At 39.9% G+C, this 25,566-nt stretch overlaps 1 protein-coding gene across 3 annotated transcripts in view; it reads left to right on the top strand.

The window, feature by feature from the left end:
- CPNE4 (copine 4) overlaps window positions 1-25,566 on the top strand; it is a 630,288-nt gene that overhangs the window by 172,019 nt on the left and 432,703 nt on the right. For all 3 annotated transcript variants that reach the window (XM_057546089.1, XM_057546087.1, XM_057546088.1), the window contains one exon: window positions 5,491-5,671. In XM_057546089.1, the coding sequence (XP_057402072.1) occupies window positions 5,492-5,671 (180 nt within the window). In that variant the 5' untranslated portion in view covers window position 5,491. The remainder of the gene's footprint in view (window positions 1-5,490; window positions 5,672-25,566) is intronic.

Here is a 25,566-nt window from a genome sequence, read left to right as displayed (position 1 = left end):
CTCCCTCCCTCCCACCCTCCCTATCCCACCCCTCTAGGTGGTCACAAAGCACCGAGCTGATCTGCCTGTGCTGTGTGGCTGCTTCCCACTAGCTATCTATTTTACATTTGGTCGTGTATATATGTCCATGCCACTCTCTCACCCTGTCACATCTCACCCCTCCCCCTCCCCATATCCTCAAGTCCATTCTCTAGTAGGTCTGTGTCTTTATTCCCGTCTTGCCACTAGGTTCTTCATGACCTTTTCTTTTTTTCTCTTAGATTCCATATATATGTGTTAGTTAGAGTCTGTCATACAGAGTGAAGTAAGTCAGAAAGAGAAAAACAAATACAGTATGCACTTATTCTTAACATAGCTTTAAGACAAGCTGGTCCCCTGTGAAACCGAACTGATTCTCTTTCCTCTTGAGCTCTCTATTGTCTTGGCGTTGTTTTCAGCTCATTCAGAAACTAATTAAGTTTCAGGATCAGTTTGTCCTGTTAGAGACTGCGGATATGCTAAAGGAGTGGTTTTTTATAACTTAAATTATCCAAGTGAAAGGACAATTATAATTTGCTTCTAAAATTGGCCAAAAGTCAGCTTGCACCAAAATAATTCTCAGCAGACATTAGTCTCTGTAAAACCAGGCTATTGTATGAAAGGCAACAAAAGGATTTAAATAGGCCATGGAAAATGTATTGATAATCTGGCCATATTAATCCTGTCCTCTAACAGAGTGTGAAATTACTTGTTTACTCCACTTATCTGGGGCTGGAGGTAGCTGATCACTGGTTGACAGAGCCATAGTTTGTGATCACCTTTCAGCAGTGAGCTTCAGCTGGGCCAAGGCCAAACAGTCTGAATTCACTGACCTATATACCACCTCCAAAGTCAAGGTCAGGACTGCTGCTACCTCGGGACAGCCAGAGGAACTCATGATCTCCAAAATGCCCATCTAAGTGTGGCTTTCATTTGTGCACGGACATGGCCTATATCCTGTCCCCCCAAAAGTGAGTATTTGTAGTGGTTTCATCACCAGTCTACAAATATTATCAAGGCGAACACTACTGGGGTAAAGTATAAGAAGTAGTCCCTGACCTAAAGGAGACTAACCACTGTGGTGAAATAGACCCTGTTGATGCTCTGCCCAGTTCCCCTTTATCAGGTTAGTGTATCCATCCCCCAGTGCCCAGTGGATGTGAGTGTTGGCTGTGAATGTTTCACAGCTGCCCTTTTTCTGGAGACTTGGCTGATTGTTCTCAGCCAGTGGGTGGCAGGGGCCAAACCTGAGGACTTATGCCTGCCCAACCCTAGAATGAATGTAAGCCTGAAGGAGCCAAGGGAAGAAACAGTACTCCCAAAGTGCAGTGAGAACCTTGGAGATGGAGTTGCCTTTCAGGACCTGGGTCATATAGGGGTTTGGCTCACAGTTCTGGAGGCTGGACATCCCAATCAGAGTGACAGCATGGTTGGGTGAGGGCTCTCTTCTCACTGTGTTCTCACATGGCAGAAGGGCCCGGGGAGCTCTGTGGTCTCTTTTGTAAGAACACTAATGACATTCATGAGGGTTCCACCCTCAGACCTAATCGTTTCCCTAAGTCTCCACCTCCTAATCTCACCACCTTCAGGGGTTAGGATTTCAACATATGAATTTTGTGGGGGGACACAGACATTCAGACCACAGCAACAGGAGGCTAGCCAACAGTGAGCTGTCATTCAGTGGAGGTCAGCCTCTTAGGTCCTTGAGCAGAAGAAGAAGGGGGGGGTGAAATCAATGAAAAAAGGAGGAGTAAATAATGACCACCCTTTGACAGTCATAAACTTTCTTCTCTCCTCTAGTTCAACCATCATATTGGCACTAGATTAATTTTTATCAAATGATTATTTCATCATGTCTATTTTCCCAGCTCTAAATCCTCCAAGTGTTTGCCTAAAAGAATGATTCATAAATATTTTTAGATCATATACCCCACTGGTTAAAAAAAGAAGTCTCTGAACATGTGCCCCAATTTCATTTGTTTATTCATTTATAAACGATTTAAATTTACTACCAACTAATATCTCAGAGTACTATGTACACTTACAGTTTAGGATATATTATTCATGGTATGGCATAAATCCATATTTCAAGAAGCTTTCCTAATAGTTTTAAATTATTTTAGACAGCTTTTGGCCTATGTGATCAGATTGTCACTTATATTTTACTATTTGCCTTCTGATCGGCTAATGTGTATGAATCCTCAGACAAACTACTGATTTGAGAGGTGGTTGTGTGCTCTTAGGTGGAGAGTGTTATGCCCAGACTGTGTGGGCTGCAATGACAGAATGTATTTAAGGGGTCAAGTAGAACCTTAATCCTGGAGTAATAGCAAGAAAATCTAAGAGAGTTCCAGTTGGCAATGGGAGAATGAGTGATTTAATCTTGAGAGCAGTCAGATTACAATAATAATAGCTCTACTTTTGAAGCATCTACTGTATACCTGGCATTGTGCTAATTACTTTACATGTATTATTTCATCTGCCCTTCATAGCAACTCTTCAAGGTAGGTATTACTACAGGAGAGGTTAAGAACCCTGCTCAAGGTTACATAGTGAGTGAAGGAGCCAGGATTTGACCTTGGAAGGAACTGTGTGTCTCCTTGACAGTCTTTTTTCCATCACATCCCACAATTAATACTTGGCATTAGAGCAGGTGTTCCATTCTATAGGAAAGCTTGTGTTATACAGAAAGGAGTCAGTGGGTCCTGGATGAAAGGAGCCAGCCTGAAAAGGCTCCCATCTCTGTGACATTCTGGAAAAGGCTATGCTGACAGTAAAAAGATCAGTGGTTGCCAGGAGTTAGGTAGGGATGAATAAGTGGAGCACAGAGGATTGTTAGGATGGTGAAACTACTCTGTATGGTACTGTAATGGGGGGTACATGTTATTATACATTTGTTCAAACACATGGAATGTGCATCCCCAGGAGCGAACCCTGATGTGAACTATGGACTTTGGGTGATTATGATGAGTCAGTGGAGGTTCACTATTGTAACAAAGGTAATGGAAGAGGAAGGTGGCATATGGGATATCTCTGAACATTCCTCTGAATTTTGCTATGAACCTAAAATAGAAAATAGTCCTTAAGAAAAAGAGAGAGAGAGAGAGAGAAAGGGGATGGACCTGGCCATGAGCCTGTAAGGAGAGGGCCAGTTGGAAGGGGTAGCAATGCCTCCCAGAGATAGGAGAGGCCACTCAGAACTCAGAAGAGCAGTGTGGATCCAAGGAGCCAGCTAATGCTTTGGGAAAGCAGAACTCAGGAAGGATAAGCTGTTCTTATCAAAAAGTTGACAGAGAGTTCACAACATTTTTTCCAACACTGCCTGATACAAAACCATCCTCCTACTAGTCTATTCCTTCTCTGTGCACTTTTTTATAAACTGAAGTTCACATATGCTCTGCCTTCTATGTTGCTCTAATAATTGGTCTGCTCACAGTCTGTAAAAATAGAGGAACCATCATTTATTAAGCTGTGCACTTATGATTTGTGCATTTTCTATATATGAATAAAATTTGTTTAAAAATAGAAAGAATGATTCTGTGTGGAGGTTGAAATAAATCAAGGATATTGTCATATCCACTGTTACTTTGTAGATTCTACATATGGTAAAAAATAGCATGGGCTAAAAGATAGAAAACTGGCATTTCAGTATTAGCTCTTCCATTAGAATAACTGTGTAACACAGGCAAGGTTCCAATCTCCTCTGAGCTTGGATTTTCTTGTATGTAAAAAACAAATGTCCCAAAATCCCTATTAATATTCAGTATGATAGAGGACAGAGCAACTCTCACCCTCAAACTAATCCCACAGCACATATTGAAACAGAATCCCAACTCCTTCCAACTGCAAACTCCCCTTACCTGATATTTTAGAGCAGAGACTGGGAAACATTTTCTGAAGAGGCCAGAGAGTAGGTATTTCAGGCTTTGCAGGCCATGCAGCCTCTGTTACAAATACTCTGAGCTGCAGTCTATTAAGGCAACCACACAAAATATGTAAATGCATGACCAGGCCTGTGTTCCAACAAAACTTTATGTATCAAAGCAAGTGGCAAGCCAGATTGGGCACACAGGTCATAGTTTGTCCACTTCTGTTCTAGGACATAACTTTCTGGCATTCAGTGCAACTTCCCTTCAGCATATATAGGGAAAAACATGTGTTCATAATAATTAGATAAATAGGGAACTAGAGAGTTGGAATGTGGAAGGGAGGCAGGGCAGAGAGCCTTGTGATGGAGCATTGGGAGAGAAAATTCCAGTGACATCTGCCATGAGAGAGGGGCATTGTCAGGTTGGAAAAGGTTGGCTTTGGCATGGAGCTAGCTGCTAAGTTTGGAGAGACCAGCTGGTGTGTGTGTGTGTGTGTGTGTGTGTGTGTGTTTGTGTGTGTGTGTGTGTGTGTGTAAGAGGTTATGGTGTACGCAAACCTAGCATGGTGCCAGGTACCAAGGGGACTCACTGAATATTTGTGGAAGAAGGGAAGGAAGAAGGATGGATTATCTTCATTTTACAGATGAAGAAATTCCACTGTGGGACACCAATGCCGTTTCTCATAGGGAATCTACAGGGAAACAGAATTTCATGAGAAGGATATTGATTTTGCCCCTGAGAGGCTCTGTCGATGTCCTTACAGGCCCAGCCCTCCTCTGAGAAGGAGAGTGTTGGAGGGTTCTGGGGGTTCCCTGTAGCCCTGGGCCTTGGTGATGCAAAGTGTCATTGAAAGGTGACCATGTGAGGACAGGAAGGAGGCCTGCAGTACTTACTTGTGTCTACTGTTTCCATGGGTTAGGCTTTGTGCTCTCCTTCAAATGGTCACAGTCACATTTCTGACATGGTAGCAGGAGCAGAGAAGGGAAAGGAGAGAATGGACTAATGCACTTGAGGCAGGAGATCAGATGCTGGGTCTCTCTTGGACTTGGTTTGCTGAAAGCATCTTGAGAAAGGGAGCCAGGGTTTGGGGAAGGGAAATTTGGACTGTTTCTTCAGGTCAGACATTGTCCTTCTCTGTGCCATCACACAGAAGGAAAAGAAGAGCTGGATTTGGGAGGAATCTGAACAACTTGGAATGTGACTAAACTGATTAACCAACAACTCTGTAAAATTTCACACAAGCCATGCACTTAGTATAGAACTGGATTACAGTTTGCAGTCTGTTGCACTAATTCGTTAATATTATTTCACAGACTAAAAATTTTACTATGCAAATGTGTGCAAATCATATAAGAAAATAGTGTTCTTAGCCAAGTGCATTAGCACCTATTGGGTATTTTGGTTGTTTTTTCTTTTGGTTTTGTTTGTTTGTTTGTTTCACTGGAACTCTGACCCTGCTGTGGAAAGCTAGATAATTAATATATTCAGTACTCGATAGTGTGTGTTGAACATTTTCCTGAAGGGTGACTGGGAGGCTTTCTCCTTTGACAAATACTGTGGTGATTGGCATGTATTTTTTTCCTCTTTTTCTTGCCTAAAACAGAATGAAGAAGATGAGCAACATTTATGAGTCAGCTGCCAATACACTGGGAATCTTTAACAGCCCCTGCCTGACCAAAGTTGAGCTGCGTGTGGCATGCAAAGGCATTTCCGACAGAGATGCTCTTTCCAAACCAGACCCCTGTGTCATCCTCAAGATGCAGTCCCACGGGCAGTGGTTCGAGGTAGGCATGTCCAGTGAAATGGACAGAAGCATGGCGGGAGGAGTGATTTGAAAATGTTTTGGCATTTCCTGTCTTCAGGTGGTTTATTTTGGTGAGATGGAAAATTCTAGAAATGAATATGATCACATTTCTGTTTATATCATGATTTTTATTTATTTAAAAAAGTTTTTATTTTATATTGGAGTATAATTGATTAACAATGTGATAGTTTCAGGTGTACAGCAAAGTGATTCAGTTATACATATACACGTATCTATTCTTTTCCAAATTCTTTTCCCATTTATGTTATTACAGAATATTGAGCAGAGGTCCCTGTGCTATACAGTAGGTCCTTGTTGGTTATCTGTTTCAAATATAGCAGTGTGTACATATCAATCTCAAACTACCAGTCTATCCTGCCCCCATACCCTTCTCCCATGGTAATCATAAGTTTATTCTCTAAATCTGTGAGTCTGTTTCTGTTTGTAAATAAGTTCATTTATATAATTTTTTTTGATTCCACATATGAGTGATATCACGTGATATTTCTCTTTCTCTGTCTGACTTACTTCACTTAGTATAATAATCTCCAGGTCCATCCATATTGCTGCAAATGGCATTAATTAATTCTTTTTAATGGCTGAGTAATATTCCATTGTATGTATGTACCACATCTTTATCCATTCATCTGTCGATGGAAATCAACATCCATATTGTGATGTTTTAATACTGTGGATATTTTGACATTTACCCTTAATTTGTGTGCTCATTTTAGACATAGTAGCCCCTGGGGATGGGCAACAGGGACTGCCTTACAGGGGCCACATCACACATTTATTTTTTGGAGTGAGAACTTAATATTAGCTAAACTTTATTGGGTGCTTATCAAGTGTCAGGTGCTGTTCTAAGTGCTTTATGTAAAATAACTAATTTTGTCCATACAACAATCCTATGAGGAAACAGACAGGTGAGGAAACAGAAAGATTAGGTAAGTGGAAAATCTAATATTTACCAGTCAAGCTCCAGGGCCTGAGCTCTTTATTGCTATTTTATACTTATGGTGGCCATTGGTGTGGTCTTTGGTGGTTTGTGTGGCAATATTGCATGTTGAATTCTGCAGTTGGGTTTTGTTTGTTTATTTAAAAGTTGAAACAAATTGGATGAGGACTGTTTTTAAGTTTGGGGTTTTTTGTGTTGTTGTGTTGTTGTTGTTTTCTTTTTAATTTTTGTTCTTGGTACCTGGTCTAAGTTTGCAATGTTTTTAAATATCTGGTCTCAGGTGGAAGGCAGGAGAGGGAGGAACAGGGGGTGCAGCCAAGGAAGCAGTTGTTATTGTCTCTAAGGGAACCAGATGCCCAGTGGAATTTGGGTGAGGGGTTTGAATCCATACTGAGTAGATCAAGTGTAGACAAATACCTTGTTTGGATCCCTGAGGACAGACTTCAGTCCTTCTTCCAATCTGCTTGCAAGGAGCTGACAGGTGCTCCTCTAGGGGCCAAGGTCTTCACTCCACAGCAGGAAGAAGGCTCAGAAAACCTCACAGGTAGCATGTTTACTTACCTGTACGTATGCGATAAAAGCCACTTCTCTGAAAGGGTGGTTTGATAGAATTTGGTAAGCTGATGAAATTCAGGTGAGAAGGCAACATAACACACATGAGGGGATGAATGACAGATGGAAGATAGGGGATCTTCATTTAACTTCCAGCTCATCCAGGTCTTATATTATACATATAAAACAGCATTCACAGGCATCTTAATGTGTAATGTCTTTTTTATCCCGTCTAAATATTCTCCATGACTTTGTTGGTGGGCTTTACTGTCTTTTATTTTTTGTTTAACAAAACTAAATGGAATATCTACATTAGGATATTAGGACTCTCTCGGATAATTAGAGGAAAAGACTTCGTCTCCTGAGACCCCACCCCCTTACATAATTTATTTATTATTTGTATATATTTCTTTTCAGTCTTTTCCTTCTGGCATTCATATTCTTACATGATACTTATCATGCACATAAAATTTTCTTTCCTGATTTTATTACTTAATAGTATATGTTTTTGTCCATATTGTTATAATATTCATAATTATAATTTTTAAGACTGCATAATATCCCATCAAGTAGATTTATTTAATCATTTTCCTATTTTTTTCACTTTGAAGTTGCTTTCAAAACTACCCTATTTTAAATAATGCTGCAGTAAACATCTTTGAGCATAAGGCTTTTCCCTTCTTTTTGGATGAGTTCCTAGGAGATAGTCTGTCAAAGTGGAACAAAGGATAGGACACATTGGGGGCTTTTGATACATTTGCCAAATTGCTTTTCCAAAGTGCTTTTCTACAGAGTCACTTAAAGTGTGTTTGCCCACAGCTACCAGCCTGCAAACATTTTGTTACCAGTGCACAATGAGATAAGAAGCTTGTGCCACATTGTAAACTGATTCACTGCTTCCTTCATCTAGAAAGTCTTACTCTTTAAAAGTAGTGTCAGCTGAACTTCCAGCATGCTTAGTGATATGACTGATTTATACTTTGGAACTTTGAGAAGCACTTCTCTAATAGATTTTAATCTTAAGAATATACATTTAGGATATAGTTGAGAAAACAGAGCCCACACCAGGTAGCTAATAGAAAAGATTTAATTCAATAACAAATAACAAAGGAGTTGGGAATCTTGAGAAACTAAGTAGGAACTGTGAGGAAACCCAGAGATTAACAACGGGAAGCTGCTACTTGACTTAGGGTAGAACAGTGATGTACTGAAGCTATCTTGTAGAGGCTTGAGAGAGACAATTGTTAAATCTTCAGGAATTTTGCTAGCCTGGTATAAGTATTTACACCACAGACATTGACAAACATTTCAAATCAGAACTTTCTCCCCACCAAGAGAACCGGTTGCTAAACATTTACCAGCACACCACTGGGAGAGAGGGACAAAAGGAGGTGTTAGTACCAGCTGGACCATCGAGCAGAAGCTGGATCTGTGGAAGGAGGGCCTACCTAATGGTAGCCAGCAAGGTAGAGGAGATGCAGGTAATGCTGAAAATGTTACCTGAAAGGGAGATGAGGAAGGGATGTCATCTCAGGTCTCCCATCCATGCCTTCCAGTGACCACACCCCTGGTGGAAGCCAGTTGACAAGTTTCCAGGGAAGAGTCCAGAAAACACTTGAAAGCACAGAGGTAACTGACTAGCACATAGACCTTCTGACAACTCACAGTAACTGGGAGAATCAGGCACTCAGTCATGAAGTAGTGCATATTTATTTAGTGCTAACACCTACTTTTTGGTGCAAGTTCAGTGTGTGGTCATGTGCTCAAAGTGAGAAGCACCTGACAGTCTATTTAAACCACACACCTACTACCTTCTATGTTTAGTGAAAGCTGGCAAGCATGGCCATTGCCCTGGTACATGACTGATGCACATTTTCCTGTATCTGTCCCTTAGAACATGTCTGGAATTACAGAGAGATTTCTATGTGCAGAATTACAGAATTCAGAGAAAGCAATGCAGAAGAGGATTCATGCCAGCTGTGTCAGTTCCTGAGTGTCTTTGTTATGTGAAATCTGGTAAATGACTAAGTGAAGAAAAAAGAAAAACCTGAGAGGCTAAACTGATTTGCATAATAAAGAGATTGTTGAGGGTGTAAGGATGAGAGAGAGAAAAACAAGGTGAGCTTCTTTTTCAGAGTTTTGAAGTTTGGCAAAAGAGCCTCTCTGGAGATCAGCACTGTCCACTAGAACTCCCTACAGTGATGGGCATGTTCTCTGCCTGTGCTGGCCAGTAGGTAGTCGCCGGCCACAGGTGGCCCCTGAGCAGTTGAAAGGTAGACTGTATAACTGAGGAATGGAAAAGGTTAATTATTTAATTTTAATTAATTAGAGGGTAAATAAGTAGCTGGTGTGATTTTGGAGTCTCCTTGGGTGGTAGAGAATTTGGCTGGGTAGGGAGAAGAGGAAAGGGAGTTTGTTAACACGTTACTACCATAGGCTGTTGTTTTTACAGCTGAACCTCTTTTGGGGAAGACATACCTAGAGATTGATATTTCCTTGTTATTACTTGTGATTTCTGCCCTGTACATTTTGTTTTTGTTGTTGTTCTTGTTGTTTGTTTTTTTGTTTGTTTTTATCTGTTTCATCTTTTTTTTAACATCTTTATTGGCATATAATAGCTTTACAATGGTGTGTTAGTTTCTGCTGTATAACAAAGTGAATCAGCTATATGTATACCTATGTCCCCATATCCCCTCCCTCTTGCATCTCCCTCCCACCTTCTCTATCCCACCCCTCTAAGTGGTCACAAAGCATTGAGCTAATCTCCCCGTGCTATGCAGTTACTTCCCACTAGCTAGCTATTTTACATTTGGTAGTGTATATATGTCAATGCTACTCTCTCACTTCATCCCAGCTTACACTTCCCCCTCCCCATGTCCTCAAGTCCATTCTCTACGTTGGAGTTTTTATTCCTGTCCTGGCCCTAGGTTCTTCAGAAACTTTTTTTTTTTTTTTAGATTCCATATACTTGTGTTAGCATACGGTATTTGGTTTACTCTCTCTGATTAACTTCACTCTGTATGACAGTCTCTAGGTCCATCCACCTCACTGCAAATAACTCAATTTCATTTTCTTTTATGGCCAAGTACTATTCCATTGTATATATGTGCCACCTCTTCTTTATCCATTTGTCTGTTGATGGACACTTAGGTTGCTTCCATGTCCTGGCTATTGTAAATACAGCTGCAATGAACATTGTGGTACATGACAATTTTTGAATTATGGTTTTCTCAGGGTATATGCCCAGTAGTGGGATTACTGGGTCATATGTTAGTTCTATTTTTAGTTTTTTATAGAACCTCCATACTGTTCTCCATAGGTGCTGTATCAATTTACATTCCCACCAACAGTTAAAGAGGGTCCCCTTTTCTCCACACCTTCTCCAGCATTTATTGTTTGTAGATTTTTTCATGATGGCCAATCTGACTGGTGTGAAGTGATACCTTGTTGTAGTTTTGATTTGCATTTCTCTAATGATTAGTGATACTGAGCATCCTTTCATGTGTTTGTTGGCAATCTGTATATCTTCTTTGGAGAAATGTCTCTTTAGGTCTTCTGCCCATTTTCGGATTGGGTTGTTTGCTTTTTTGATATTGAGCTTCATGAGCTGCTTGTATATTTTGGCGATTAATCCTCTGTCAGTTGCTTCATTGGCAAATATTTTCTCCCATTCTGAGGGTTGTCTTTTCATCTTGTTTATGGTTTCCTTTGCTGTGCAAAAGCTCTTAAGTTTCATTAGGTCCCATTTGTTTATTTGTGTTCTTATTTCCATTTCTCTAGGAGCTGGGTCAAAAAGGATCTTGCTGTGATTTATGTCATGGAGTGTTCTGCCTATGTTTCCCTCTAAGAGTTTGATAGTGTCTGGCCTTACACTTAGGTCTTTAATCGATTTTGAGTTTATTTTTCTGTATGGTGTTAGGGAGTGTTCTAATTTCTTTCTTTTACATGTACCTGTCCAGTTTTCCCAGCACCACTTATTGAAGAGTCTGTCATTTTCTCCATTGTATATTCCTCCCTCCTTCATCAAAGATAAGGTGACCATATGTGCATGGGCTTATCTCTGGGCTTTCTATCCTGTTCCATTGATCTATATTTCTGTTTTTGTGCCAGTACCATACTGTCTTGATTTCTGTAACTTTGTAGTATAGTCTGAAGTCTGGGAGCCTGCTTCCTCCAGCTTTGTTTTTCTTTCTCAAGATTGCTTTGGCTATTTGAGGTCTTTTGTGTTTCCATACAAATTGTGAAATTTTTTGTTCTAGTTCTGTGGAAAATGCCATTGGTAGTATGATAGGGATTGCACTGAATCTGTAGATTGCTTTGGATAGTATAGTCATTTGCACATTGTTGATTCTTCTAATGCACGAACATGATATATCTCTCCATCTGTTTGTATCATCTTTAATTTCTTTCATCAGTGTCTTATAGTGTTCTGCATACAGGTCTTTTGTCTCCTTAGGTAGGTTTGTTCCTAGGTATTTTATTCTTTTTGTCGCAATGGTAAATGGGAGTGTTCCCTTAATTTCTCCTTTAGATTTTTCATCATTAGTGTATAGGAAGGCAAGAGATTTCTGTGAATTAATTTTGTATCCTGCTGCTTTACCAAATTCATTGGTTAGCTCTAGTCGTTTCTAGTAGCATCTTTAGGATTCTCTATGCATTGTATCATGTTGTCTGCAAGCAGTGATGCAGTTTTACATCTTCTTTTCCGATTTGGATTCCTTTTATTTCTTTTCCTTCTCTGGTTACTGTGGCTAAAACTGTCAAAACTATGTTGAATAATAGTGGTGAGAGTGGGCAAGCTTGTCTTGTTCCTGATCTTAGTGGAAATGGTTTCAGTTTTTCACCATTGAGGATGATGTTGGCTGTGGGGTTGTCATATCTGACCTTTATTATGTTGAGGTAAGTTCCCTCTATGCCTACTTTCTGCAGGGTTTTTATCATAAATGGGTGTTGAATTTTGTCAAATCTTTTTCTGCATCTATTGAGGTGATCATATGGTTTTTATCCTTCAGGTTGTTAATATGGTGTATCACATTGATTGGTTTGCGTATATTGAAGAATACTTGCATTCCTGGGATAAACCCCACTTAATACTGGTGTATGATCCCTTTAATATGCTGTTGGATTCTGTTTGCTAGTATTTAGTTGAGGATTTTTGCATCTATGTTCATCAGTGATATAGGCCTATAGTTTCTTTTCTTGTGACATTTTGGTCTGGTTTTGGTATCAGGGTGATTGTGGCCTCGTAGAATGAGTTTGGGGGTGTTCCTCCCTCTGCTATATTTTGGAAGAGTTTGAGAAAGATAGGTGTTAGCTCTTCTCTAAACGTTTGATAGAATTCGCCTGTGAAGCCATCTGGTCCTGGACTTTTGTTTGTTGGAAGATTTTAATCACAGTTTCAATTTCATTGCTTGTGATTTGTCTGTTTATATTTTCTATTTCTTCCTGGTGCAGTTTTGGAAGGTTGTGCTTTTCTAAGAATTTGTGCATTTCTTCCAGGTTGTCCATTTTATTGGCATATAGTTGCTTGTAGTAATCTCTCATGATCCTTTGTATTTCTGCAGTGTTAGTTGTTACTTCTCCTTTTTTGTTTCTAATTCTATTGATGTGAGTCCTCTCCCTTTTTTTCTTGATGGATTGGGCTAATGTTTTATCAATTTTGCTTATCAACTCAAAGAACCAGGTTTTAGTTTTAGTGATCTTTGTTATCATTTCCTTCATTGCTTTTTCATTTATTTCTGATCTGATCTTTATGATTTCTTTGGTTCTGCTAACGTTGAGGTGTTTTTTTGTTCTTTTTCCTCTAATTGTTTTAGGTTCAAAGTTAGGTTGTTTATTTGAGATGTTTGCTGTTTCTTGAGGTAGGAATGTATTGCTATAAACTTCCCTCTTAGAACTGCTTTGCTGCATCCCATACGTTTTGGGTCATAGTGTTTTCATTGTCATTTGTTTCTAGATATTTTTTGATTTCCTCTTTGATTTCTTCAGTGATCTCTTTGTTATTTAGTAGTGGATTGTTTAGCCTCCATGTGTTTGTATTTTTTACAGATTTTTTCCCCATAATAGATATCTAGTCTGATAACGTTGTGGTCAGAAGAGATACTTGATATGATTTCAATTTTCTTAAATTTACCATGGCTTGATTTGTGACCCAAGATATGATCTATCCTGGAGAATGTTCCATGAGCATTTGTGAAAAAAGTATATTCTGTTGTTTTTGGATGCAATGTTCTATAAATATCAATTAAGTCCATCTTTTTTAATGTATCATTTAAGGCTTGTGTTTCCTTGTTTATTTTCATTTTGGATGATCTGTCCATTGGTGAAAGTGAGGTGTTAAAGTCCCCTACTCTTGTGTTACTGTCGATTTCCCCTTTTATGGTTGTTAGCATTTGTCTTATGTATTGAGGTGCTCCTATGTTGGTTGCATAAATATTTACAATTATTATATCTTCTTCTTGGATTGATCCCTTGATCATTATATAGTGTCCTTCTTTGTCTGTTGTAATGGTCTTTATTTTAAAGTCTATTTTATCTGATATGAGAATTGCTACTCCAGCTTTCTTTTGATTTCCATTTGCATGGAATATCTTTTTCCATCCCCTCACTTTCACTCTGTATGTGTCCCTAGGTTTGAAGTGGGTCTCTTGTAGACAGCATATATATGGGTCTTGTTTTTGTATCCATTCAGCCAGCCTGTGTCTTTTGGTGGGAGCATTTAATCCATTTACATTCAAGGTAATTATCGATATGTATGTTCCTATTCCCATTTTCTTAAATGTTTTGGGTTTGTTATTGTAGGTGTTTTCCTTCTCTTGTGTTTCTTGCCTAGAGAAGTTCCTTTAGCATTTGTTGTAGAGCTGGTTTGTTGGTGCTGAATTCTCTTAACTTTTGCTTGTCTGTAAAGGTTTTAATTTCTCCATCGAATCTGAATGAGATCCTTGCTGGGTAGAGTAATCTTGGTTGTAGGTTTTTCCTTTTCATCACTTTAAATATGTCCTGCCACTCCCTTCTGGCTTGCAGAGTTTCTGCTGAAAGATCAGCTGTTAACCTTATAGGGATTCCCTTGTATGTTATTTGTTGTGTTTCCCTTGCTGCTTTTAATATTTTTCCTTTGTATTTAATTTTTGATAGTTTTATAATATGTGTCTTGGCGTGTTTCTTTGGATTTATCCTGTATGGGACTCTCTATACTTCCTGGACTTGGGTGGCTATTTCCTTTCTCATGTTAGGGAAGTTTTCAACTAAAATCTCTTCAAATATTTTCTCAGTCCCTTTTTTTTTCTCTTCTTCTTCTGGGACCCTTATAATTCGAAAGTTGGTATGTTTAATGTTGTCCCAGAGGTCCCTGAGACTGTCCTCAATTCTTTTCATTTTTTTTTCTTTATTCTGCTCTGTGGTAGTTATTTCTACTATTTTATCTTCCAGGTCACTTATCCGTTTTTCTGCCTCAGTTATTCTGCTATTGACTCCTTCTAGGGAATTTTTAATTTCATATATTGTTTTGGTCATCATTGCTTGTTTGCTCTTTAGTTCTTCTAGGTCCTTGTTAAACATATCTTGTATTTTCCCCATTCTGTTTCCAAGATTTTTGATCATCTTTACTATCATTGCTCTGAATTTCCTCTTCATTTGTTTGCTCTGGTGTGTTTTTACCTTGCTCCTTCATCTGCTCTGTATTTCTCTGTCTCCTCATTTTGCTTAACTTACTGTGTTTGGGGTCTGCTTTTCGCAGGCTGCAGGTTCATAGTTCCCATTGGTTTTGGTGTCTGCCCCGAGTGGCTAAGGTTGATTTAGTGTGTTTGTATGCTTCCTGTTGGAGGGGACTGGTGCCTGTGTTCTGGTGGTTGAAACTGGATCTTGTCTTTCTGGTGGGCAGGACTGCATTTGGTGGTGTGTTTTGGGGTGTCTTTGAACTTATTATGATTTTTGGCAGCCTCTCTGCTAATGGGTGGGTTTGTGTTCCTGTCTTGGTAGTTGTTGGCAAAGGGTGTCCAGCACTGTACTTGCTGGTTGTTGAGTGGAGCTAGGTCTTAGTGTTGAGATGGAGATCTCTGTGAGAGCTTTCGCTTTTTGATATTACGTGGGGCCAGGGGTCTCTCATGGACCAATGTCCTGAACTCGACTCTCCCATTTCAGAGGCTCAGGCCTGACACCCGGCTGGAGCACCAAGCCTCTTTTGGGAAGTCTGAGGCCTTCTGGTAGCATTCAGTAGGTGTTCTGTAGGAGCTGTTACACCTGTAGATGTATTTTTGACGTATTTGTGGGATAGACGGTGATTTCCACATCTTACTCCTCCACCACCTTGAAGGTCCCTGCCAAAGCAGTCTTTGTGGAAGTCCAGGAGTCCAGCAGAGAAGTTCCAGCACAGCCCTTTTGGGAAGTCTGAGGTCTTCTGCCAGCATTCAGTATGTGTTCTGTAGGAGTTGTTCCACATGTAGATGTATTTCTGATGTATCTTTGGAGGGGAAGGTGATCTCCACGTCTTACTTCTGCCATCTTGAAGGTCCCCCTGTGCTTTTTGTAATAGCATTCCAGCTGGGAAAAGACCCTGTTATGCTCTAGTTTACAGCTCAGGTTACTACTGCAATAATTATAACTACCTTCTGATGCCCAGCTCATATGCAGGGGAACTGCTTGCTTTTTAAATTGGCTGTAGCATGTTTGCAGTGGAAGAGAACATTTGATTCCTAAAGTGTATCATAAAAATGTAAGCCTGATAGTTAGACTCAAAAGGACCTACAATCCGACCTTCTGTGCTGTCAATGGTATTAAGAGTCAGTAAGAATACATAGTAGTTTGTGTCTCTTATTCCCCTTCCCCGATGTTTCCCCTCCCCCCTTCCATCTCCCCACTGGTAACCACTAGCTTGTTCTCTGTATCTGTGAGTCTGTTTTTGTCTTGCTATATACATTCCTTTGTTTTATTTTTTAGATGCCACATGTAAGTGATAACATACAGTATTTATCTTTCTCTGACTTATTTCACTAAGCATAATTCTCACTAGGTCCATCCATGTTATTGTAAATGGCAGAATTTCATTCTTTTTTATGGTAGAGTAGTATTTCTTTGTATATATATACACCACATCTTTTTTATCCATTAAGGATATATGTATAGCACAGGGAATTATAATTATTATTTTTTAGTAACTTTAAATGGAGTATAACCTATCAAAATACTCAATCTCTTTGCTGTAACCCTGAAACTAATCTAATATTGTAAATCAACTGTACTTCAAAAAAAGAGTCGATGAGGATAAATCTGTGTCTCTGAAATACTGGGAATCAATTGTTCTGAAATGTAGAACAGATTGTTGCTCTTTGCATACCAGCAGGGTTTGAAGTGTATGTTTGAGGGCTGAGGAGATGGAGAGGATGCTATTTTTGTTTCCTCTCAGAGTATAAAGATGAGATGGTAAACCTTCTGGTAAATCTTTAATGACCATGATTGTAACTGTCAAAAGCAAGGAAAGGAAAACTTGTAGCTTGGAAATACATTCCCAGTGGAGAGTTTCAGACCTATCATTTAATTTCCCTAATTTAATTCATACTCATTTTTTAAATCCCCCTGTACCTGCTCCTGGCCATTTAATGGTGAGAGTATGTGGTACAGCTCAGTGTGCTGATAATTTAAAACACATTTTGTCTTCCAGTGAAGGGTGGAAATATTTCCTCCTGGCTTCTAGTGAGTGCTGATATTCACTAACTCCCAGGCACTAAACTTCATATGCAAATGGAATAAATTAACACTTCTCAGGGATTCACAAGGCAAGAGCCCTTATGAACTGGAGGCTTTTATTTAGTTCCCTGGGCACCTGGATGCTCTCCATGAAGCAGAGCTACACTCCTGATACTGTGGCCCTTGGCAGAGATCTTGTAGATGGCAGAGTAATTGTTCTCATTGGAAAAAGCCAAATGATTGCCCACACTGCTAGGATGTTGCCAATCACCTTTAATTCCAGTTTTCCATTTAATCTTAATACATAGTTATTGAGTTCCTCCATAGGAAGCTCTAAGTAATTCTCAGGATGAATTACCCTTGGATCAATTCCATATGAAAGCATGTTATGATGAATCATATGCTTTGGTGGATTGTTGGTAATAATAATTGTTAGTAATAATTAGTGTGGTTATATCTAACACATTAATTATCAGTGGATGTTAATGCAAGATTATTATTGTTTATAATAATAATATATCCATATAATACTTTACATTCACAAAGCCCATCTACTTAAATTATTTCATTTACTTCTCATAATAGCCCTGTAAAAAGGTGGCACAGACATTGAAATTAACCCTAGCACGTACTGAGTACTATGAAAAAGACATCTTTTGTGTCCTCAAAGACCTCAGAGTCTAGTAGAATGCAGCCCATCTCAGAGCCAGAGGCCTGGAGCCTTAGATGGTCATGTGAACTTGAGAAAGGGGGCTCAAGACAAGGTCCTAACTTAAACCTTTTCCTTTCCTTCAATGTGTGGTGGATAGACCATTTCAAGTGTGCCTTGGTTACCTTTATATGGGGTGGAACTAAAAATCAATCATTCCTTCATCCCTCCACTATTCCCCATGTTCTCTCCCCACTCCCCATCTACCCAGATGTAGGGTCTGGATACCATCTGACCCAACATCCCTACTGGCAGTACAGAGGAGAAATATGGGTCCACGGTGGTGGCCTTGCCCACTCCCAAATAAGTGGGCTATGAACTTTTTTCAGCAATTCTTTGTTGGCTAGAGGGCTCATGGAGGAGTTCTGTGGAACAAGTTTCTTTCATGCTTGGGTAAATAGTGAGGCAGCATCCTTTTGTGTATGGAGCCAGGAGGATAGAGTCCAAAATAGCAGTTTCACCTATACCTGAGATTTTCAATTTCCTATTGCTCCAAAATGCTAGAATTTTATGAAAATGGGTCAGACAATATGAACATTTAGGTGATAACAAAATAAAGTAGCCATCTCTAATTGTTGATACCAGCTATGTATTCGTCATTTTACACATTTTCCTTCTAATCCTCACAACTACCCTGCAATGCAGACTTTATTAACCAGGTAAGGAAACTGAGGCTTGGGCAGAATTAATAAGTCACCAGGTCGTACAACTAGTCAATAGTAAAGCTGGAATCTGGTTGATTCTAAAACCCATATTATCTCTATTTTACCAGGGGTCACAAATTTAAAGCTAAAGGCCTCTATCTAATCTCCAGATATAGTTTATCTGGCCGTCATGTGTTTAAACAAGTTTTGTACTGGTTAACAAAACTTAAAGATCAGGGGATTTTTCATAAAACTCCAGATTTTTTCTTTTGCCAGGAAATCTGGCAACATGGAGCCTTTAGTTCTTGTACAGTGATGGTCAGCATCTGCCCCTACCCAGAATCCAAGTGTATCCTTGTGCTCACTCCTAGCCAGCCTCCTTCACTCACTGGGATGGCTCCAATGGCCCCTGGAGGTGTTTGAGTTCAGACCACGCTCCTGCAGTCCCTGGGCTGGGCCTCTGAAACATAGCTAACCGCCCAGCTGTGGACTCAGACAAGAGCTGAAAAATGAAAATTAAGTCAATTAAAGCATTCCCTCTGGGTATCACAAACAAGTTCCTTTCTCGAAAGATTTTCTGTTCACACTTTGCTGACTGGCAGTGTTTGAGTGGCTAACACCAAGCATGACGGATGATAAAAAACAACAGTTTTCTTCAGTTGTTCACAAAGTTTCCACTGTGGTTTCACATCAAACTCCCATTTGGGAAAACTTTGATGTTGCTTTCCACCTCCCCCTTAACACGCCCTAATGAGAATAATTTCTTTTCTTAAAAAAAAAAAAAAAAAAAAAGAAGTTGATTTTGGTGATATTAGAAATCTTATCCTGAGCACTGAATAGAAAAGAAAACAAAATGAAATATTAAAACCAGAAAATGTTTCCTTCCTGCTGCTGGAAGTTACATCCCTGTGACCAGAGACTGTGGTGCTATGATGCTCACTCCAAAAATGATGCACTTGGATGAAAGGAAAGATTACTGGATTGTGTAATATGTGACTAAGTAGCTTTCTTATCATTGAAATCTCCAAGTTGTCAATGTTATAATGTCTGAGAGCAGAATCACACAAGATGGGAAATTTGGGGCTACAAATGAGAAAAAGAAACAATTTGAACTGAAATCCTGTTTTCACTGCTTATTCTCTTGGGGGCCCAGAAGATGATTTATCAGCTGGAAGGATAATGTCAGGTCTCCTACAAAGAAGAGAGCACTGTGATGTGGGCTTCACTGCCTCCTTAGCTTGAAGAACTGGCAAGACACACTCTGGACACTCAGACTCAACAGTGGTTGCCATGGGTTTTTGTAATGTGTCTTGAGTCCCATGTTGAGTGTTTGGAAGATGGAATACAGGCCAGGGATAGAATGTGAGGAGGCATCTGTGATTTAGAGCTCTCTGCCTCTAGCTCAAACCACCTGCAACATTACAAAGGAGATATTTTCAACACCTTATCTGGGCCCCACTTTTTAATGTTTTTCTAGTCACTATTGATAATCATCATCTTAAAATTACCTTTCCTTTGTAATTTCAATCAATTTTATCTTTTTTTATTAAGTGTAGTTGTGGTTTATTAATAATGATACCTTAAATATATTGAGAGTAGGCATGCAGTGTATCAGGCACTCTCTTAAGCACTTTACATGTGTCATCATATGTAATTATCAAAACAGCCCTACAAATTGTCCTATGTAGATATTTTATAAAGAGGCACAGAAGAATTAAGCAACTTACTCAAGGGTCACACAAGTCAGTCATAAGTGAAGGAGCTGTGACAAATTGAACCCAGTCTGTCTGACTGCAGACGGTGCTGCCAGAATCCATCACTGCCCATCTCTAAGAATAATGTGTCCCAGTCCCTGAGTGCTGTGTGCCGTGTGCCGAGTTTTTACATGCATATTCATAGAATTCTCATGACAGTGTTAGCAGATAGGAACTGTGATTACCCATTTTATAGGTGAGAAAACTGACACTCACATAGGAAATGTACATGTCGAAGCTCACAAGACTAGTGAGAAGTGGTCTTGGGATTTGAACTCAGATCTTCATGTCTCCAGTGCCCGTGGAGGTAGAGTAACACCCATAAGGCCACTAGCCTTTAAAATGAACATGTTTTTCCTCCTTAGAAAAGGCAAGAATTCATTTAAAACTGATTGCATTTATTTTTAATAGAAATTAAATTTGTTTGGGGGCTGATATTTAAAACATCCACCTCAACCCCAGTTTATATGGTTTCAGCCTGACCTCCTAGTGGTTCATGATGGTGCGTGGCAGAGTGGTTCAGAGCTCAGACTGTGGAGCCAGGCTGCCCAGATTTAAGTCCTAACACAGTCATTATTAGCTGTGCTAATAGGCAAATTACCCAGCCCTTTCTGTGCCTCAGTTTCCTCATCTATAAGATGGGTATCATATTGGTACCTTTCATATGGAGATGATTATGAGATTAAATGAATCAGCTCAGGTAGAGTGGTTAGGACAGTCATGAGGTGCACCACACGTCAATGGCGTGACCTTGGAAAGCCTCCTAACCCCTCCAAGCCTCTCACACCACCTCCTTTCTAAACGGTTGTCGTTAGGATTGAATGATTGGCTGGCAGGATAGTGAGCATGCTGATGCTATAGACTCTGGAATTGGACCACTTGGGTCATCTATGACCTTACACAGAAGCCTCACCTTCCCTGGCCCTGCATTCTCTCCATCTGCTACATGGAGGTATCAATGAAACCTGCTCCATGGATTTACTATAAGGGTAAAATGAGATGATACCTAAGAATTCCTTAACAGAGTACCTGGGGCATAGTGAGTGCTTAATAGACATTAAATGTTATTATGCTTAAAGCATATAATGTGTGCAAAACTAATGTGGTTAGCACATTACCTAGGACCTCGTATGCAGAAGATGTTATCAGGTAACACTTACATGATGTGTGTTTAATGCCAGCAACAAGCTTTTGGTCTGCTGCCCAGCCCAAGTATTCTTGGTCCCATTTGTCTGTGTTAAAATAAGAGAACTTTCAGTCAAAAATTTTGGAAGGTCTCTAAGTTTCCCCCAAGCCTCTGACTAGCCACTTTGATTGATCTGTTTTGGCTCTCCTGGTAGGGAATTATCCAAGCCTCTTCCTCCCCTGCACTCCCTGAATTTTGAAGAAGACAAATAGGCTTGGAGCAATTTCATTTCACTTGTCCATGTTCTCTAATCTGTGGATGGGAATAAGAGAGGCCGTGCTGATAACCTTGCCTTTCCATCTTTGCTTCTGTACCAACATCAGCCAGCACTGTTTGGCAGTCTTAGAAGAGAAGTGACAAGAAAATCCCTCCTTCTGGAAGCTCCAGATGTTCTTGGGGTCAGTTTATAGGCTAATTAAATATTTTATCTTGATTCAAGCTCAGAAAAGTTCAACTGCCTATCTTGGTTAGTCTGTTTTCAAATACTTGATATTTCAAGAACCTCTTCCCACCTGAGAATTCAGTCTTAGATATTTTCTTCTTGAGTGTGAAGACTAGTTCTTCTTGTTAAAAGATTACAGTTTGGGAACTGTGTGTGGAAGCAAGAAAATTTGGTACCTTTTAAACACCCCCTTTGAATTCCAACCTTTTCAGAACAACTTCTGAGGAACTGGGGTTTTTGGTAGGATAGCCTATGTAAGCCTGTCCATCTTGAAGATTTGCTTTTCCAGCTCCAATTACTACCATTGCATAACAATCACCCTAAAATTTAGCAGCTTAAAACAACCATTTTATTAATCTCATGGATTCTGTGACTTCAGACAGGGCACAGTGGGTCTGGCTTACCCCTGATTCACAGCGTCCAGGGCCTCAGCTGGGAAGACTAGAGGGCTGGCAGGATTTGAGGCTTGGGTTCAAATCATCTGAAGGTCCTTCACTCTCATGTCAGGCTGGGACTTCCGACTAGAGCATCTGCATGTGGCCTTCCATGCATGGTGGTCTCAGGGCAATAAGAAGAGTGTCGAATGTTTGCCATCCAGTTAAGCCATGGGCGATAAAAGTTGAAGTCTCTCTTCTGGTTCTAGACACCGTTTTAAGAATAATGCATAGGGGCTTCCCTGGTGGTGCAGTGGTTGAAAATCTGCCTGCCAATGCAGGGGACACGGGTTCGAGCCCAGGTCTGGGAGGATCCCACATGCCGCGGAGCAACTAGGCCCGTGAGCCACAACTACTGAGCCTGCGTGTCTGGAGCCTGTGCTCCGCAACAAGAGAGGCCGCGATAGCGAGAGGTCCGCGCACCGCGATGAAGAGTGGCCCCCGCTCGCCGCAACTAGAGAAAGCCTTCGCACAGAAACGAAGACCCAACACAGCCAAAAATAAATAAATAAATAAATTTATTAAAAAAAAAGAATAATGCATAAATGCTACCATGACTAGATAAGAAGAAGAAGAAAAGGAATAAATAAGAGCAACTTGTATCTGCATAGCCCTTCCACAATTCTTTTCATAGCTTCCTCACAACAACTTATGAAAGTCAGTACTATTATTTTTACTGCCAATCTGCAGATGAGAACCTGAGATTCAGAGATGTCATAATAACATTTCCAAGGTCATTTGGTCAATATATGTGGTACCTGCTCTCTAAAATCCTCTGACTTCCAAGTTTGGGATCCTTTGGTTGCATCATGAATCCTCTCCCACTGATGTTCGTGATTCTAACCCTGCCCCTTTCTGAGAAACCAGTACACCTATGGCTGTGGGAACCAGTTGAGCCCACACACAACTCTCTCCATCCCTTTGCTACTTGATCCCTTTCTTGCCCACTCCCTACCTGCTGCCTTGAAATTTGCCCAACCACATTTTCCAATCCTAATAAGTATTTTCCACAATAATTTGCTGGCAAGAGATCCATAGGTGAGTTTATTCTATGGGTGAGCCATGATTCACCTACCAGCCCACTAATGGTGCACATGTAAGTGGTTCATTTTTTGATTCATTTAGCAAACACTTATTGAGTTCCTACTATGTGCAAGGCACTCTGCCTTCCATGGGCTGGGAGAATAGCAGGGAGTAACACATGGTTACTTTTGTGCTTTTGTGCAAGTGAACAGAATAGAAAATAAACAATGAATGTATAATCTGTTGTCAGGTAGTGGTGAGTGCTTTGGAGAAGAATGAAGCAGGGAAGAGGGTGGAGAATGCTGAGGGCACCAGTTTAAAAATTATGGTTAGGGAAGGCTTCTCTGAGGTATCAACATTTGCACAGGAAATTGAGCCAGTAATGGAGTGAGCCATCTGGTTACAGGGAAAGAGTGTTCTAAAGAAGGATGAGCAGAGGCCATGACACAATGACACAGGTTTGCTGACCTATTTAAGGAATAGCAGGGAAGCAGGATGGATAGAATAAAAGAAAAGAAATTGAGTTATTTGTAGTGAGGTGGTTGGAGTTAGAGTCTGTCATATAGAGTGAAGTAAGTCAGAAAGAGAAAAATAAATACAGTATGCTAACACATATATATGGAATCTAAGGAAAAAAGAAAAAAGGTCATGAAGAACCTAGTGGCAAGATGGGAATAAAGACACAGACCTACTAGAGAATGGACTTGAGGATATGGGGAGGGGGAAGGGTAAGATGTGACAAAGTGAGAAAGTGGCATGGACATATATACACTACCAAACGTAAAATAGATAGCTAGTGGGAAGCAACCGCATAGCACAGGGAGATCAGCTCTGTGCTTTGTGACCACCTAGAGGGGTGGGATAGGGAGGGTGGGAGGAAGGGAGATGCAAGAGGGAAGAGATATGGGAACATATGTATATGTATAACTGATTCACTTTGTTATAAAGCAGAAACTAACACACCATTGTAAAGCAATTATACTCCAATAAAGATGTTAATAAATAAATAAATAAATAAAACAATGGGGTTAAAAATGTATGGTTGAGAGGAAATGGTGTGAGGAGGCAGCTAGGGGCCAGGTTGTGTAGGGACTTACAGGCCACAGTAGAGATCCTGGGGGGCTTCTAGATTTTATTCCAAACGTGGAGGGCAATGGAATTCTTGGAGCAGGGAAGTGATTGGCATTTTAAGAGATAACGCTCTTTGTTGTTGGGCCAGACAGTGTACAGAGACTACGTTTGTCCAAGGGAGAGATATGATAGTTTGGAGCAGGTGGTAACCATGGAGAAGAGGAGAAGTGGTTGGAAATGAGCTGTATTTAAAAAATAGACTATAAAATTTGCTGATGGATAGGATATAGGGTATGAGAAAAAGGGAGGAATCAAGCCCGATTCCAGAGGTCTAAGCACCTAAGTCAACGATGACAATGCTTGGGGAAGAGCGGGTGTGATAATAATTCTACAGTGAACGTGCTTCTAGCAGTGAGAGGCAGGGACAGTGTGGCTAAAGACCATCTCTGTTTGAATCCCAGCTCTATTATTTATCAGCTGTAAGGTCTTACCCAAGTCAGTTACTTCCATTTTCTTACCTGTATAATGGAGATGATAAAATTACCTACATTGTAGGGTTGTTTGGAGGATTTAATACACAACAGTACCTAGCACTTAACTGCCAGCCATCAGTATCATTATAAACATAATTCTGTTAACATTTAGATTGTTGTCTTAGGGGAAGTGTTGGATCAAATGATATACACACATGTTAAGCTTTTAAAATTACCTAATTCCCTATCTGGAGTGATCATACCCATATGCTCCTACCAGCAAACTGTGAAATGAAAAGGAGGTCCATTGTTAAGAATATGTTTTTTAAATAGAACAGCTTAACTCCTGGGTTTACCCAGGTTAACTCCTGGGTAATGTTTTGTTAAACATTATTTAACAAAAATGTTTTAGATATTTAGCATTTAATATATAGACTCCCCAGACCTTTGTTGTCGCCAACTGCCCTAGTCACAGAGGGAGGCTTTCTTTGGTTTGGCGTGACTCGAAGTCACTTAAGGGATTCTAATCATATTTCTGTCCTTCTTCTCCCAAAATTATCTTTATATTAATATGTGTATTAATTATTAATATAATATAATATGCCTGATATAATAATAAAATACTAATAAATTAAAACATAACTGTTAATACGTTTTTACTAGTATACAGTGTGTGTGTGTGTGTGTGTGTGGGTTTGTAAGAGTGAGAGCTTGAACAAGGGAGATGTGGGTTGTGTGTGTGTGTTAGGACTGGAGACTGAATCCAAACATCTCTAGGTTGTCATCTCTAATTCTGAACGATCACTGTGCTTGATGCTGTGTTTTATTTAAAGAGAGAGAGAGAAATTGATTTAATAACCTGTCACATTATACAACACAAGAAGAATACTAGGGAAGAAAAAGCACTCTGGTATTCTTAGTGGGAAGAAAAATATTGTGACAGCTCCA

This window comes from Balaenoptera acutorostrata, chromosome 4, assembly GCF_949987535.1.
Source record: "Balaenoptera acutorostrata chromosome 4, mBalAcu1.1, whole genome shotgun sequence".
Taxonomy (NCBI): Eukaryota; Metazoa; Chordata; class Mammalia; order Artiodactyla; family Balaenopteridae; genus Balaenoptera; species Balaenoptera acutorostrata.
This window is presented reverse-complemented; position numbering and strand designations above follow the sequence as displayed.